General features: G+C 36.3%; 1 protein-coding gene across 1 annotated transcript in view; it reads right to left on the reverse strand.

Annotated features, from left to right (window-relative positions):
- Nucleotides 1-15,972, reverse strand: part of DACH2 (dachshund family transcription factor 2) — an 864,952-nt gene that overhangs the window by 163,893 nt on the left and 685,087 nt on the right. Inside the window, exon 6 of the mRNA XM_070366582.1 lies at nucleotides 9,480-9,652. Coding sequence (XP_070222683.1) covers nucleotides 9,480-9,652 — 173 coding nt within the window. The remainder of the gene's footprint in view (nucleotides 1-9,479; nucleotides 9,653-15,972) is intronic.

Here is a 15,972-nt window from a genome sequence, read left to right on the forward strand (position 1 = left end):
CCCACTTGGTCATTGTGTATGATCTTTTAATGTGTTGTTGGATTCTGATTGCTAGAATTTTGTTAAGGATTTTTGCATCTATGTTCATCAGTGATATTGGCCTGTAGTTTTCTTTTATTGTGGGATCTTTGTCAGGTTTTGGTATTAGGGTGATGGTGGCCTCATAGAATGAGTTTGGAAGTTTACCTTCCTCTGCAATTTTCTGGAAGAGTTTGAGCAGGATAGGTGTTAGCTCTTCTCTAAATTTTTGGTAGAATTCAGCTGTGAAGCCGTCTGGACCTGGGCTTTTGTTTGCTGGAAGATTTTTGATTACAGTTTCAATTTCCGTGCCTGTGATGGGTCTGTTAAGATTTTCTATTTCTTCCTGGTCCAGTTTTGGAAAGTTGTACTTTTCTAAGAATTTGTCCATTTCTTCCACATTGTCCATTTTATTGGCATATAATTGTTGATAGTATTCTCTTATGATCCTTTGTATTTCTGTGTTGTCTGTTGTGATCTCTCCATTTTCATTTCTAATTTTATTGATTTGATTTTTCTCCCTTTGTTTCTTGATGAGTCTGGCTAATGGTTTGTCAATTTTATTTATCTTTTCAAAGAACCAGCTTTTGGCTTTGTTGATTTTTGCTATGGTCTCTTTTGTTTCTTTTGCATTTATTTCTGCTCTAATTTTTAAGATTTCTTTCCTTCTACTAACCCTGGGGTTCTTCATTTCTTCCTTTTCTAGTTGCTTTAGGTGTAGAATTAGGTTATTTATTTGACTTTTTTTCTTGTTTCTTGAGGTGTGCCTGTATTGCTATGAACTTTCCCCTTAGGACTGCTTTTACTGTGTCCCACAGGTTTTGGGTTGTTGTGTTTTCATTTTCATTCGTTTCTATGCAAATTTTGATTTCTTTTTTGATTTCTTCTCTGATTTGTTGGTTATTCAGCAGGGTGTTGTTCATCCTCCATATGTTGGAATTTTTAATAGTTTTTCTCCTGTAATTGAGATCTAATCTTACTGCATTGTGGTCAGAAAAGATGCTTGGAATGATTTCTATTTTTTTGAATTTACCAAGGCTAGATTTATGGCCCAGGATGTGATCTATCCTGGAGAAGGTTCCATGTGCACCTGAGAAAAATGTGAAATCCATTGTTTTTGGATGAAATGTCCTATAGATATCAATTAGGTCTAACTGGTCTATTGTATCTTTTAAAGTTTGTGTATCCTTGTTAATTTTCTGTTTAGTTGATCTATTGATAGGTGTGAGTGGGGTATTGAAGTCTCCCACTATTACTGTGTTATTGTTAATTTCTCCTTTCATACTTGTTAGCATTTGTCTTACATACTGCGGTGCTCCCGTGTTGGGTGCATATATATTTATAATTGTTATATCTTCTTGGATTGATCCTTTGATCATTATGTAGTGACCATCTTTGTCTCTTTTCACAGCCTTTGTTTTAAAGTCTATTTTATCTGATATGAGTATTGCTACTCCTGCTTTCTTTTGGTCCCTATTTGCATGGAAAATCTTTTTCCAGCCCTTCACTTTCAGTCTGTATGTGTCCCCTGTTTTGAGGTGGGTCTCTTGTAGACAACATATGTAGGGGTCTTGTTTTTGTATCCATTCAGCCAGTCTTTGTCTTTTGGTTGGGGCATTCAACCCTTTTACATTTAAGGTAATTACTGATAAGTATGATCCCGTTGCCATTTACTTTAGTTTTCGGTTCAAATTTATACACCGTTTTTGTGTATCCTGTCTAGAGAATATCCTTTATTATTTGTTGGAGAGCTGGTTTGGTGGTGCAGAATTCTCTCAGCTTTTGCTTGTCTGAAAAGCTTTTGATTTCTCCTTCATACTTGAATGAGATCCTTACTGGGTACAATAATCTGGGCTGGAGGTTATTTTCTTTCATCATTTTAAGTATGTCTTGCCATTCCCTCCTGGCTTGAAGAGTTTCTATTGAAAGATCAGCTGTTATCCTTATGGGAATTCCCTTGTGTGTTATTTCTTGTTTTTCCCTTGCTGCTTTTAATATTTGTTCTTTGTGTTTGATCTTTGTTAATTTGATTAATATGTGTCTTGGGGTGTTTCGCCTTGGATTTATCCTGTTTGGGACTCTCTGTGTTTCTTGGACTTGGGTGTTTATTTCCTTCCCCATTTTAGGGAAGTTTTCAACTATTATCTCTTAAAGTATTTTCTCATGGTCTTTCTTTTTGTCTTCTTCTTCTGGGACCCCTATTATTCGAATGTTGTAGCATTTAATATTGTCCTGGAGGTCTCTGAGATTGTCCTCATTTCTTTTAATTCGTTTTTCTTTTATCCTCTCTGATTCATTTATTTCTGCCACCCTATCTTCTAATTCACTAATCCTATCTTCTGCCTCTGTTATTCTATTATTTGTTGCCTCCAGAGTGTTTTTAATTTCATTTATTGCATTATTCATTGTATATTGACTCTTTTTTTATTTCTTCTAAGTCCTTGTTAAACCTTTCTTGCATCTTCTCAATCCTTGTCTCCAGGCTATTTATCTGTGATTCCATTTTGATTTCAAGATTTTGGGTCAATTTCACTATCATTATTCGGAATTCTTTATCAGGTAGATTCCCTATCTCTTCCTCTTTTGTTTGGTCTGGTGGACATTTATCCTGTTCCTTTATCTGCTGGGTATTCCTCTGTCTCTTCATCTTGTTTAAATTGCTGATTTTGGGGTGTCCTTTCTGTATTCTGGACGTTTGTGGAGTTCTCTTTATTGTGGCATTTCCTCGTTGTGTGTGGGTTTGTAAGGTGGCTTGTCAAGGTTTCCCGGTTAGAGAAGCTCGTGTTGGTGTTCTGGAGGGTGGAGCTGTATTTCTTCTCTCTGGAGTGCAATGAAGTGTCCATTAATCAGTTATGAGATGTCTGTGGTTTTGGGGTGACTTTTGGCAGCCTGTATCTTGAAGCTCAGGGCTGTGTTCCTTTGTTGCTGGAGAATTTGCTTGGTATATCTTTCCCTGGAACTTGTTGGCCCTTGTGTAGTGCTTGGTTTCAGTGTCAGTATGGAGACTTTTGATGAGCTCTTGTCAATTAATGTTCTTTGGAGTCAGGAGTTCCCTGGAGGCAGGGTTTGGATTTAAGCCTCCTGCTTCCAGTTATTGGTCTTATTTTTATGGTAGTTTCAAAACTTCTCCTTCTATACAGCACCAATGCTAAAACATCCACGTTAAAGATGAAAAGTTTCTCTACCATGAGGGTCACCCAGAGAGGTTCACAGCGTTACATGGAGAAGAGACGAGGGAGGAGGGAGTTAGGGGTGACCCGAATGAGATGAGGTGGAATCAATAGTGGAGAGAGTGGACTAGCCAATAATCACTTCCTTATGTGCACTCCACAACTGGACCGCTCAGAGATGTTCACAGAGTTATACAGAGAAGAGAAGATGGAGGAAGGAGACAGAGGTGGCCAGAAGGATAAAAGGGGGGAATGAAAAGGAGGGAGACATATCCAGCCAGTAATCTGTTCCCTAAGTGTTCTCCACTGTCTGGAACACACAGAAATTCACAGAGTTGGGTAGAGTAGAGAGGGGTTAGGGAGGAGATACAGGCGACCTGGTGGAGAAAAAGGAGTGTCCAAAGGGAGAGAGAGCAGTTAAGCCAGTAATCTCGTTCCCTAGTGAAAAATGAGTACTGAAGATTGGGTTCTTAAAGGTACAAAATTGGTAACAAATACATAAAAGCAAAAGTTAAAAATCTAAAGTAGAGTTTGGAATTTCAAAAATAAATGTTAAAAAAAAGAAGAAGAAAAAGAAAGAGAGAAAAAACAAACAAACAAAAACAAACAATGTCGCAAAAATTATAAAGAAAATACAGGTACAAAATTGATATCAAATACCAAAAAAGCATAAATTAAAAATCTAGAGTAGAGTTTGGAATTTCAGATATACAGTGTTATATAAAAAGAAGAAGAGAAAGAAACAGGGAAAAGAAAAAAAGAATCACAGAAATTATAAAAAAAACTATAGGTACAAAATTGATAACAAATACCAAAAATCTAAAATCAAAAATCTAGAGTAGAGTTTGGAATTTCAAAACTACAATGTTAAAGAAAAAAGAAAAAAAAAAGTCAAAAAGTTATAAATATATACATATATGAAGTTTGCTGAAAAAAAAATAGGATCTTTTTTTTTTTTTGCAAAGTAATAGGCTATAAAAGTGAAAATTAAAGGAATAATAGAGGACTTAAAATTTTTAAAAAATTTTAAAAAAGAAAGAAAGAAAGAAAGAATGATCGTAAAAATAGTATAAATATATCGAGGACTTTCTCTGGTTTTGTTGTGAGTATTGTGGGTTCAGCTCATTTTTGGCTAGTTCCTTGGTCCAACTTTTACTTCTCAAGATCTATAGGCCCCTTCCTATGTAGTCGGTAGTAACCACAGGGTTTTAATCTGTTGCCTGTAGCTTCCAAGGCGGTTCCCTCTGTTATTGCTTCTTCTGTTTGCTGGACTCTTCGGTGTCTGGTTTCCGCCCTGATGCAAAGAGGATGGTGGAGGACACTTTTTTTTTTTTTTTTCTTTTTAGGCTCACTTGTTCAGTCGCGCTGTGGGGAGGGATGGCGGGATGCTGCAAACAAGTAACACTGGCGTGTGCTCACAGTGCCTCAGCCACACTGGCTCTGCCCCCACTCACGGCGCGTGTCGCCTCCCTGCCCACACTGCTCAGGTTCTAGTTTGCTCCGCCGGGAACCATCCGTAGCCGGCCCTGGGCTGCCTGTACCTCCCAGGTCCAAGCCGCTCAGGTTCAGGCACTCGGGTAGTCCTCAGAGGCGCAGACTCGGTTGGGCCTGCATTTTGTGCCCTTCCCAGGTCCGAGCAGCTCAGGTGATGAGGTATTTAGTGAGCGCGATTGCCGCGACTTATCGCCTCCCCGCCACTCAGTTATTTAGGTGTACAACCGGCACACCTTCCCAGGGAGATGTTGACCGTCCAGACCCCCAAGAAGTTTTAGTTAGCAAAGAAGCCTACTTACAGTTTTATAGATAATGTCTCTCTGGGGCTGTGATTGCCCCTTCTGGCTCTGGCTGCCTGTCACCGGAGGGGTAGGTCTGCAGCCTGCTATCTCTGTTAAGTCCTTTGTTCTGTGCACGGGCCTGGCGGTGTCTTAGGTTAGGGCTGGCTTTTCGTGTGATAGATATCCCACAGTCTGGTTTGCTAGCCCAGATTATTTTGCTCAGATAGCGCTCAGGGTATTCAAGCCAGGTCCTTACTCTAAGCGATGCAGCCTGTGCCCCACCTCCCTGCCCAGCCCCTGCTTGCTAATGGCGTGTGCAGGCGTCTGCGCTGCTTCTCCGCTGGGGTAGTTACCATAGGGCTCGCGATCTGCAAGTTTTAATTGTTTATTTATTTTTTTCTCCCTATTATGTTGCCCTCTGTGCTTCCAAAGCTCGGCACAGATTCGGCAGTGAGGTTTCCTGATGTTTGGAAACTTCTCTCTTTTTAAGACTCCCTTCCCGGGACAGAGTTCTGTCCCTCCCTCTTTTGTCTCTTTTGTCTTTTATATTTTTTCCTACCTCCTTTCGAAGACTTGGGTTGCTTTTCTGGGTGCCTGATGTCCTTTACCGGCATTCAGAAGTTGTTTTGTGGAATTTACTTGGCTTTTAAATGCTCTTTTGATGAATTTGTGGGGGAGAAAGTGTTCTCCCCGTCCTACTCCTCCGCCATCTTGGCTCCTCCCAGCAACAACCTTTCAAAATCAACCCTAAATACTCATTGGAAATACTGATGCTGAAATTCCAATATTTTGGTCATCTGATGTGAACAGCTGACTCATTGGAAAAGTCCCTGATGCTGGGAAAGATTGAGGGCAGAAGGAAAAGAGGGAATCAGAGGATGAGACAGCTGGATGTCATCAACAATGTAATGGACATGATGATGAGGGACACAGAGGCCTGGGTGTGCTGCAGTCCATGGGATAGCAAAGAGTTGGACAGGACTGGGCAACTGAACAACAGTAAGGCCATTTAAGCAACAACTATCCTTTCTGGCCAAATTCAAGGCAAATTGCAATACACTTGCTGATTTTTCAAAGTGTATTATCTCTTTTCCCCATAGACTGAGTGTTCTGAACTTTGCAACCATCCTATCTAACGTCTTAGAAACAGTGCTGTCTGATAAAATTTTCTGTAAATAGGCAAATGTTCCCTATCTGTACTATCTAATTAGAAATTTAAATGTAGCTAGTAGCCATTGAGGAACTGAAATGTCCATTTTATTTAATTATTTTAAATTGAAATAGCCACATGTGGCTAATGGCTACTATATTAAATAGTATTGCTGTAGTAGGTATGTGCTATGCATCTAAGATTGTTTGTTGATTGTTTACCACCATGGAGGTGGGGAATTTATTAAAATCTAAGTAAATACATATTTTCTTTAGATGTCTAAGATTCTAAAAGTCACATCACTTCTCAAAGCTCTTAAAAGCTGTGGTTTTATTTCCTACCTGTGAGAAGGAAATTCAAAAGATGAAGCCAGGTCTAGTCTCCCTTGTGTTAGTTTTCACTATTTAAGAGCATTTGCAGAAGTCAACACCTCTATTCACCAATTTCCTTCTTTTTTTTTTTTTTTTTTCCACATTGGGGTGGAAATATTTACACACTGGTAGAAGAAGAAGGCATAAATGCAATTATGCTCTTTCCAATGTGACTTTATTTTATGTTAAAGTGGCATAATTTCAACAACAGGAAAAAAAAACTTTACTCATTTTTATAGAGATCTCAAAACTTGAGTTACATGTTATGTTTTTCTGAGTAAATATGAGAGGTAAACTACTTTGAAAATATTTTGTTTGATTTACTGGATATGGGGGAATATTGGTGTAGAGAAGCTGATTTGATAAACATTTCATATTTCATATAAGGCTTTAAAGGAGAGTATTGTCTTTGTTCAAATTAGAGCTAATTATTAAAAACACAGTAATTCTGTGAGTCAGGTGTTAAGCTGCTGTTAACATTAAATCAGCTATGGTGGGAATTACTTATACCACATAAATTGGCAAATGTTATAAATCAGAGGTTTTCACTTTCTTTTCTTTTTTTTTTCCCTCATCTATAGGCATACCACTGGATGCTGGCCCAAATACAAACTCTAAAACACTGGACTTTTAAGCCTATTACAGGAACCTGAAGGTTTTTATTTAATTCTAATATGCAACATTATCAGACTAGTCAAATGATATTATGAATAAGTATACTAAGTGGTGCATTCATTTGAGTCTATGAGCATTCAAACAAAAGTATACTGTCACATTATAAAAATACATATTATATAAATATGTAATCATGATTGTATGCACTTTACATCGCTCCTTTTAAAGAACCTGAAAAAATAAAGACAAACATAACACATTAATAATCATTTACTACTAAAATTTTAAGCACACAGAATATAGGAAAATTTAAAGCATTATATGTAGTTTTCACATGACTCAGGAATCCTGGCTTCAGATAGTACAAAACAAAATCAGCAAAAGCATGTTTTCAAAATAGTACACATTTGTTTATTTTATCCATTTACATTTTAAATCAAAAACTTTGTTTATTTTTTGTCTCTCCCTATTAGGTCACAAACCTTAATAATCACATGATGCATAATAGGGACCCAGTCAATAGAAAGCAAAAAATACAGATGGATCCACAGTATTTTAAAACCAGATATCAGTGTCTTATTCTGATTCTCCAGAAAGTGAGCATATAGGGAATGTATTTCAGCATAATAAAGGCCATATATGACAGATCTACAGCTAACATACCCAACTGTAAAAAGCTGAAAGCATTTCCTCTAAGATTAGTAACAAGATAAATATGTCCACACTCTTCACTTTTAGTCAAAACAGACTAACTCACTGAGGGCCACAGTCCTTACAGAAAGCATACTGCTACATGGCCATAAAAATATAAATGGAGCTTAATAAAAAATTATCAGTTCTTTCCCTTTCTTATAAAGATTATATTTTAAATTTTCTTTATTGCTTTAGAAGTTCACCAAATTAGAAGCTAATTTAATATTAAACAAATATGTCTAGAATCTCTTATTTCTTCTACCTTCAGTTCTTTTTCTCTCATGTTCACCTATTACAATAATATCAATATTTCAAGGCCTAGCTCAAATCCATCAACTGTAATACCATTTGTGATTCCTGTTCCCTCTCTTCTCTAACCTAGATTTGCTCTCTCCCTCCTCTAAATTCATGTAATGCTTGATGGATTGCTATGCATCACAGTCTGTGTTGTTATGCAAGTTAAATGTGTACTTGTTATTCTCTAGAATTTAGGTTGTGGGTCCTGGAAGTCAGGAACTACATCCTAATTATTTCCCATATTACCCTATGTGATGTCTACATATTGAGTATTTTTGTTGAATAAATGGAGGGACAAAGGAACAAATCAAGGGTTGCCCTGATTAACTATACTATTTGATTCTATACACCCTTATATTATCTTCTCCACAAAAGGAAAAATGTATTACAAAACTTAGTTCATGTTATACTTGGAAGGCAAAGGAAGATGTGACAAACTAATAGGAGACATAAGGAAGATTATAAAATATTTGTGTTTCATTACACAATGGTCCAAACATTTTGAAAAATTTTATTCTAGAATATGATAATGATAAAACTCCAATACTTTGGCCACCTCATGCAAAGAACTGACTCATTGGAAAAGACTCTGATGCTGGGGAAGATTGAAGGCGGGTGGAGAAGGGGATGACAGAAGATGAGATGGTTAGATGGCATCACCAACTCTATGGACATGAGTTTCAGTAAGCTCCGGGAGTTGGTGATGGACAGGGAAGCTTGGCATGCTGCAGTCCATGGGGTTGCAAAGAGTCAGACATGACTGAGCAACTGAACTGAACTGAATACTATAAATTATCATAAGGATTTGTTTAATGTTTCACAATTTTAAACTGTATTTTACTCATATTACCTCCAGACGGCCAATGAAATAGGTGGGATAGATTAGGACTTTTATTTTACAGTTGAGGAAAAAGTTGAGGAAGGTTAATTGCTATATCCAAGGTCATTCAGATATTAAGTAGCAGAATCAGAACTGAAATGCAGGTCTTTTTAACTATAAATCTTTTATGATATATACTATTCCACAACTGTCTCACAAACACCAAGAAGATGCAGTGTTTACTTTGTTTCACTCCAGCAATGGGAATGGATTTTGCACATTCTTCTGTTCTCTCTTTAGCTGAGCATGCCTCCCACACACTGTGCTCATGAATACAAGACAGGATGCTAGAATTAAAGGTAGTATCTGTGGTCATTGAATGAAAACAAATGACAATAACAAAAACACCTTAGCAGGCCTAGTCAGAAATCAAACTCATCAATACTTTATGCTAAGCAACTGAGTCAATGAGCTATGTGTTTATACTGAAGATTTCATGGAATTATTATTATTTTATCAAAATTGACATGTTATTAACAACTTTATCCTCTTCTAAATTACTATTCTTACCTTTATAACTGAGGCCCCAGCTCTAGAGAGTGGATTGTGAATCTGGGCTGCAGCAGCCATGTTGGCAATAGTATTAAGATGGTTCATCTGATTCATTGCCATAGCAACTGATGCAGGAGGTAAGCTGACTGGAAGTAGGGGATGAGGCATCATCATAAATGGCAGATCCAGTCCTAAAAGAGACAGTGCATGTTAAACTATAATATTAGTTACATTATATGGACAAATGGAAATTACATAAAAATTGATGTTATTAAATAGTTAAGAAAAAAAGTCTTCACTCTTGTTGAATTTTAAGTGGTTTTATCATATTTTAGTATCTCCTTGAGGAAATAATAGTATCTGTGGAATTTAACATGGTTTTATAATTTAAAAATGCACCTATATTCAGACTTTTATTTAACAATATTCCTTATTCTTGCTCTCACTTCCAAAATATTTATTTATAATGTTCAATTTTTTACTCATAAAAAGAAACAAAAAACTTTAAGCTAAACATCGTTGTGTTTAATAAAAAGAAGCAACTTGCCTTTTAAATATTATAATGTAATGATGTGTTGATACTTTCTAGCTTAACTCTTTCCTTAGGAGTAAAGCTAGTGAAGGTGATGAAATTTCATTTGAGCTATTTCAAATCCTGAAAGATAATGCCGTGAAAGTGCTGCACTCAATATGCCAGCAAATATGGAAAACTCAGCAGTGGCCACACGACTGGAAAAGGTCAGTTTTCATTCCAATCCCAAAGAAAGGCAATCCCAAAGAATGCTCAAACTACTGCACAATTGCACTCATCTCACACACTAGTAAAGTAATGCTCAAAATTCTCCAAGCCAGGCTTCAGCAACATGTGAACCTTGAACTTCAAGATGTTCAAGCTGGTTTTAGAAAAGGCAGAACAACCAGAAATCAAATTGCCAACATCCACTGGATCATCAAAAAAGCAAGAGAGTTCCAGAAAAACATCTATTTCTGCTTTATTGACTATGCCAAAGCCTTTGACTCTGTGGATCACAATAAACTGTGGAAAATTCTTCAAGAGATGGCAAAACCAGACCACCTGACCTGCCTCTTGAGAAACCTATATGCAGGTCAGGAAGCAACAGTTAGAACTGGACCTGGAACAACAGACTGGTTCCAAACAGGAAATGGAGTACGTCAAGGCTGTATATTGTCACCCTGCTTATTTAACTTATATGCAGAGTACATCATGAGAAACACTGGGCTGGAAGAAGCACAAGCTAGAATCAAGACTGCCAGGAGAAACATCAATAACCTCAGATATGCAGATGACACCACCTTTATGGCAGAAAGTGAAGAGGAACTAAAATGCCTCTTGATGAAAATGAAAGAGGAGAGTGAAAAAGTTGGCTTAGAGCTCAACATTCGGAAAACGAAGATCATGGCATCTGGTCCCATCACTTCATGGGAAGTAGAAGGGGAAACAGTGGAAACAGTGTCAGACTTTATTTTTGGGGGCTCCAAAATCACTGCAGATGGTGACTGCAGCCATGAAATTAAAAGACACTTACTCCTTGGAAGGAAAGTTATGACCAACCTAGATACCATATTTAAAAGCAGAGACATTACTTTGCCAACAAAGGTCCGTCTAGTCAAGGCTATTGTTTTTCCAGTAGTCATGTATGGATGTGAGAGTTGGAATGTGAAGAAAGCTGAGTGTCGAAGAATTGATGCTTTTGAACTGTGGTATTCGATTAGACTCTTGAGCGTCCCTTGGACTGCAAGGAGATCCAACCAGTCCATTTTAAAGGAGCTGAGTCCTGGGTGTTCTTTGGAAGGAATGATGCTAAAGCTGAAACTCCAGTACTTTGGCCACCTCATGCGAAGAGTTGACTCATTGGAAAAGACTCTGATGCTGGGAGAGATTGGGGGCAGGAGGAGAAGGGGACGACAGAGGATGAGATGGCTGGATGGCATCACTGACTCGATAGACATGAGTTTGGGTGAACTCTGGGAGTCGGTGATGGACAGGGAGGCCTGGCGTGCTGCAATTCATGGGGTCACAGAGTCGGAGATGACTGACTGAGTGACTGAACTGAACTGAACTGAATAGAGGTACTAGTATGATAAGATGTAGATTCTTTAGGCTTCAGAATGATTGAAGAAAATAAGACTGGGACTATGTCCTAGTCTTTTAGCTATAAATCTCTAAAATGAATGCTTATAGTTCTAATTTGAAGACTTTGTCCATAAGGAATAAGTCCTCTATCAAAATATCAACCTGTTTTCCAGTTTAATAATGAATATCCACATATTTGGGTAGTTCCAAGAATTCTATTTGTTTTATTATGCAAAGTGAAATATTTTTCACATATTTTAAATTTCTGAAAGAATATCTTTCAAGTATTATCCATATAACACTTGTGGTAGCCACAGATATGTCATTATGAAAAAAAAAGTAACAAATTGAAATAGTTGTCTGCTTATCCTTCATAAGGTTGGTATTTGTATGGAAAGAATGGAAAGACCTTTGAGTAGAGGCTAGGGAAAGTTGGCCTAACATTATGGATATTAACATGACTACAATAAGTAAACCATATCACATTATAATGTATTTTAAGCTATTGTCTTGACAGTAATCTTGCCTTTTTTGGACATGATCCCAGAAACAAGTAATATTTAACAGATGTTCGAAAATGTGCCTCCTTGTAATTTTCCAAAATTATTATAGGCTATTGAAACTCTACTATGGGCAATGTTTATGTTAATCTTACACACAATTATCAAATGTTAATAACATCCCTTTCTCCTGTTTGCATCCCATCATTTTTTCTCGTTTCCAATATCACAACAACAAGTGTACAATGAATCTATAGGAAATATATTCAGAGACCTCTTAAATCTCATTCCTCAAAACAACAGTAATGGTAATACAAACACTCAAAACATAATTTTAGGACACAAACAGGGTTAGAAGGAAGAATGTTGTAAATAAATCTCCTGGGCTCAACAAAGATGGTTGAGTTAAAGTCATTAACAAAGTTTTCAAAAGTAGCACAATGAAACAAACTCCTAGATATGACAGGTCTCACACATTAAAATGATCACTCTATTAAAGAAATTCCTAAATAAAGAATAAAACAGTCATCAATATTTCTGATAAAGACAGACACAAAATGTACTGTTATCAGAATTATTCAAGGATAAAAAAGCTGGAAACAAATTTAGTGTGGAATCTAAGAAGGGAAACATGTTCTACACTTCCTATGACTCCAAATCCCCAAAGAGTATTAGTAAAGTATTTAAAAATCTTCCCCATCACTTCATTTATGGCTCACCCTCTGATTTGCTTTTAGGAGCAATCTATTAAAACAGATTTTGCAGTTTTGAAGCCTTTTTCCTGTGATTATTAATTTAAAGTCTCAATAGAGTGCAAACACTGAATTAAAAATGGATTTCTGTGTCACCTTTTAAATTAGTTTATTTTCAGTTAACTTTACAAAATTATGTAGATGTATATGTATTTTATGCTTTACCCATCATGCAGCTTTGCTATAATGATGGGACATTCCATAACATAAATTAATCACTATTTATCTCTCCCTAAAATCTTCACCTCTTGTTCAACATAATAGCAACCATCAATAACCTTCGCCTTATGTTCAACATAATAGCAACTATCAATAACCCATTTATATAAGGTTAACATTTACAACAAACCCAAGACAATTGTGGACTTCCAATTCTTCTTTGTATAGTTAGTATTTTAATAGAAAATTGATCAAACTATAAATGAAAAGTAGCCATCAGTGCCTCAATTTATCACTCAAATGCTCAAACTTTTGTTGAATTTACACTTCTGTTAACAGTATAATACTCTTTCCTCATCCTTGAAAGGTTTTCAGTATTATCCAGATACCATTTGGCCATATCAAGGCATATGCCTATGTAAAGTCCAGTTGACAAGCAAACTACATGCAAACCACAAAGAGAATTTAACAGCCCACTGACAGTTTTAAAATATAATTCATTCAAACATTTCAAATAACCATGAAATACTTAAAAGCCACAACTTCAGATCATGACCTACAATAACCAACCATCAATTGACTATAATATCCTGGAATTTAAGCTAATATTTATATTACATGTGAGTTTAATAGTGACCCCACTTGAGATGCACATGCAAAGCATATGCAAATACAGAGTTATGCAAGTCAAACTTTTTCCGAAAGCTGAAAACATTAAATTAAGAGCCATCAATATATATATAATTTCAGCAATCTGGCTCATTGAATTACATCTCAGAAATGTACAGAGACTTTTAATAGAATGGTAATGAAGACAAATTCTTTTCAAAAATCACCAAAATGTTATTTTTTTCTTTCTTGTCAATCACATCAGGTGTACTACTATAAGCCCTCTTTCTAATGCATCTTGGTATTGTGGCAACTCCTTTAAGTTTTATGCAAGTGCATGGCACCACCTCCTTTCAGGAATTAAGGCTACAAATTTCATAATACTCTGATCTTCCCTCTACAATTACACTTACATTTGGTTTCCAAGTCATTGTCATATGTAATATCTTGTATTCTACAGTCAGGCACCAATCCTGTCATGCCTAGATGGTAAAATGTTTTCCTGGTTGGTTTTCCTATACCATTGAATTTGCCTTTCCACTTCAATTTTTAAGACTTTCAGCGGCTACTCATTATCTCCAGAATAAAACAGAAGCTCTCTGGTTTCATATGAATTTAACTTTCTAGCTTTGATATTTCACTATATTCTTCTATGTATGCCCTATTCTTTCCCCTCTGGGCCAGCTGCAGTTCTCCACAATTTTAATTCATCTTAGCTTTCACTTTTTTTTTCTTTTCTCATTATTATTTTATTTAATTGGAGGCTAATTACAATGTTGTGGTTTTTGCCATACATTGACATGAATCAGCCATGGGTGTACATGTGTTTCCCATTGTGAACTCCTCTCCCACCTCTCTCCCCATCTCATCTCTCAGGGTTGTCCCAGTGCACTGGCTTTAAGTGCCCTATTTCATGCATAAAATTTGGACTGATCATCTGTTTCACATATGTTAATATACATGTTTCAATGCTATTCTCTTAAATCATCCCACCCTCGCCTTATCCCACGGAGTCCAAAATACTGTTCTTTATATCTCTGTCTCTTTTGCTGTCTCGCATATAGGGTCATCATTACCATCTTTCTAAATCCCATATATATGTGTTAATATACTGTATTGGTGTTTTTCTTTCTGACTTATGTCACTCTGTATAATAGGCTCCAGTTTCATCCACCTCATTAGAACTGAAAATGCAAGCCTTCACTTTTGTTGATTTTTCTCTCTGAATTCTGCCACTCTAACCCTATTTATTCAGGTATGGCAAAAGTTGTCTTTTATTTTAATCAACTGACTTTATTTTTAGAACATTTTTACATTTACAGAAAAAGTGAGCAGAAATTACAGAGAATTTCCATATACTTCCTCTCCACCAGCAGTTTCCCCTCTAATTAACATCATATACTAGTGAGGTACACTTGCTGCAATACATGAATCAATATTGATACACTATTGTTAACTACTGTCCATAGTGTACAACAGAGTTCATTCTTTGTGTTACAAATTATATGGCTTTTCACAAATGCACAACATCATGTGTCTACCATTACAGTATCATACAGACTACTTAGTTTCACTCCCTTAAAAATCTCTTCTGCTCCATCTATTCACTCCTTCTCTTAAACTTGGCTTTTAATATCTCTATAAGTTTGCCTTTTCCTGAATGCCATATAGGTGGAATCATACAGTATTTACTCTTTTCAGACTGGCTCTGTTTCACTTGGCAATATGCACTAGTCTTTTCTTGATTTCATAGTTTATTTGTTTTGTTGCTAATTATTGTTCCATGGCATGGATATACCAGTTTGTTTACTCATTTAACTACTGAAGGACACTGTGGTTGCTTTCAACTTTTAGCAATTATGAATAAAGTTGCTATAAACATTGGTATGTAGATTTGTTTAGACATAATATTTTAATTCATTTGGATAAACAAGGAGACTCTGTTTAGCTTCGTGAGAAAGCACCAAATGCTTTCCAAATTGCTGTGCCATACTACATTCCCACCAGCAATAAATGAGAGTTCTTATTGCTCCACATCCATACCAGCAGTTAATGTTGATACAGTTCTGAATTTTAGCCATTCCAATAGGTGTGCAGGGGTACCTCATTTTTGTTTAATCTGAAATTCTCTAATGGCATATGATGTTGAATATATATTCATATGGTTATATGTCATTTGTACATTTTATTTGATGAGGGTCTGTTCCAGGTCTTTGACACGATTTTAATCAGGTTCTTTTTTTTTTTTTTAATTGAACTATAACTGACTTACAATATTAGATTATCTTCAGGTGTACACTTAGTTATTTTATATTTTATAGCTTACACACCATACAACACTATTAAAAAATATTGATTCTATTTGATGTCATGTTTGTTACATCCTTAAAACACTT

This window comes from Bos mutus, chromosome X (assembly GCF_027580195.1).
Source record: "Bos mutus isolate GX-2022 chromosome X, NWIPB_WYAK_1.1, whole genome shotgun sequence".
NCBI classification, from domain to species: Eukaryota; Metazoa; Chordata; class Mammalia; order Artiodactyla; family Bovidae; genus Bos; species Bos mutus.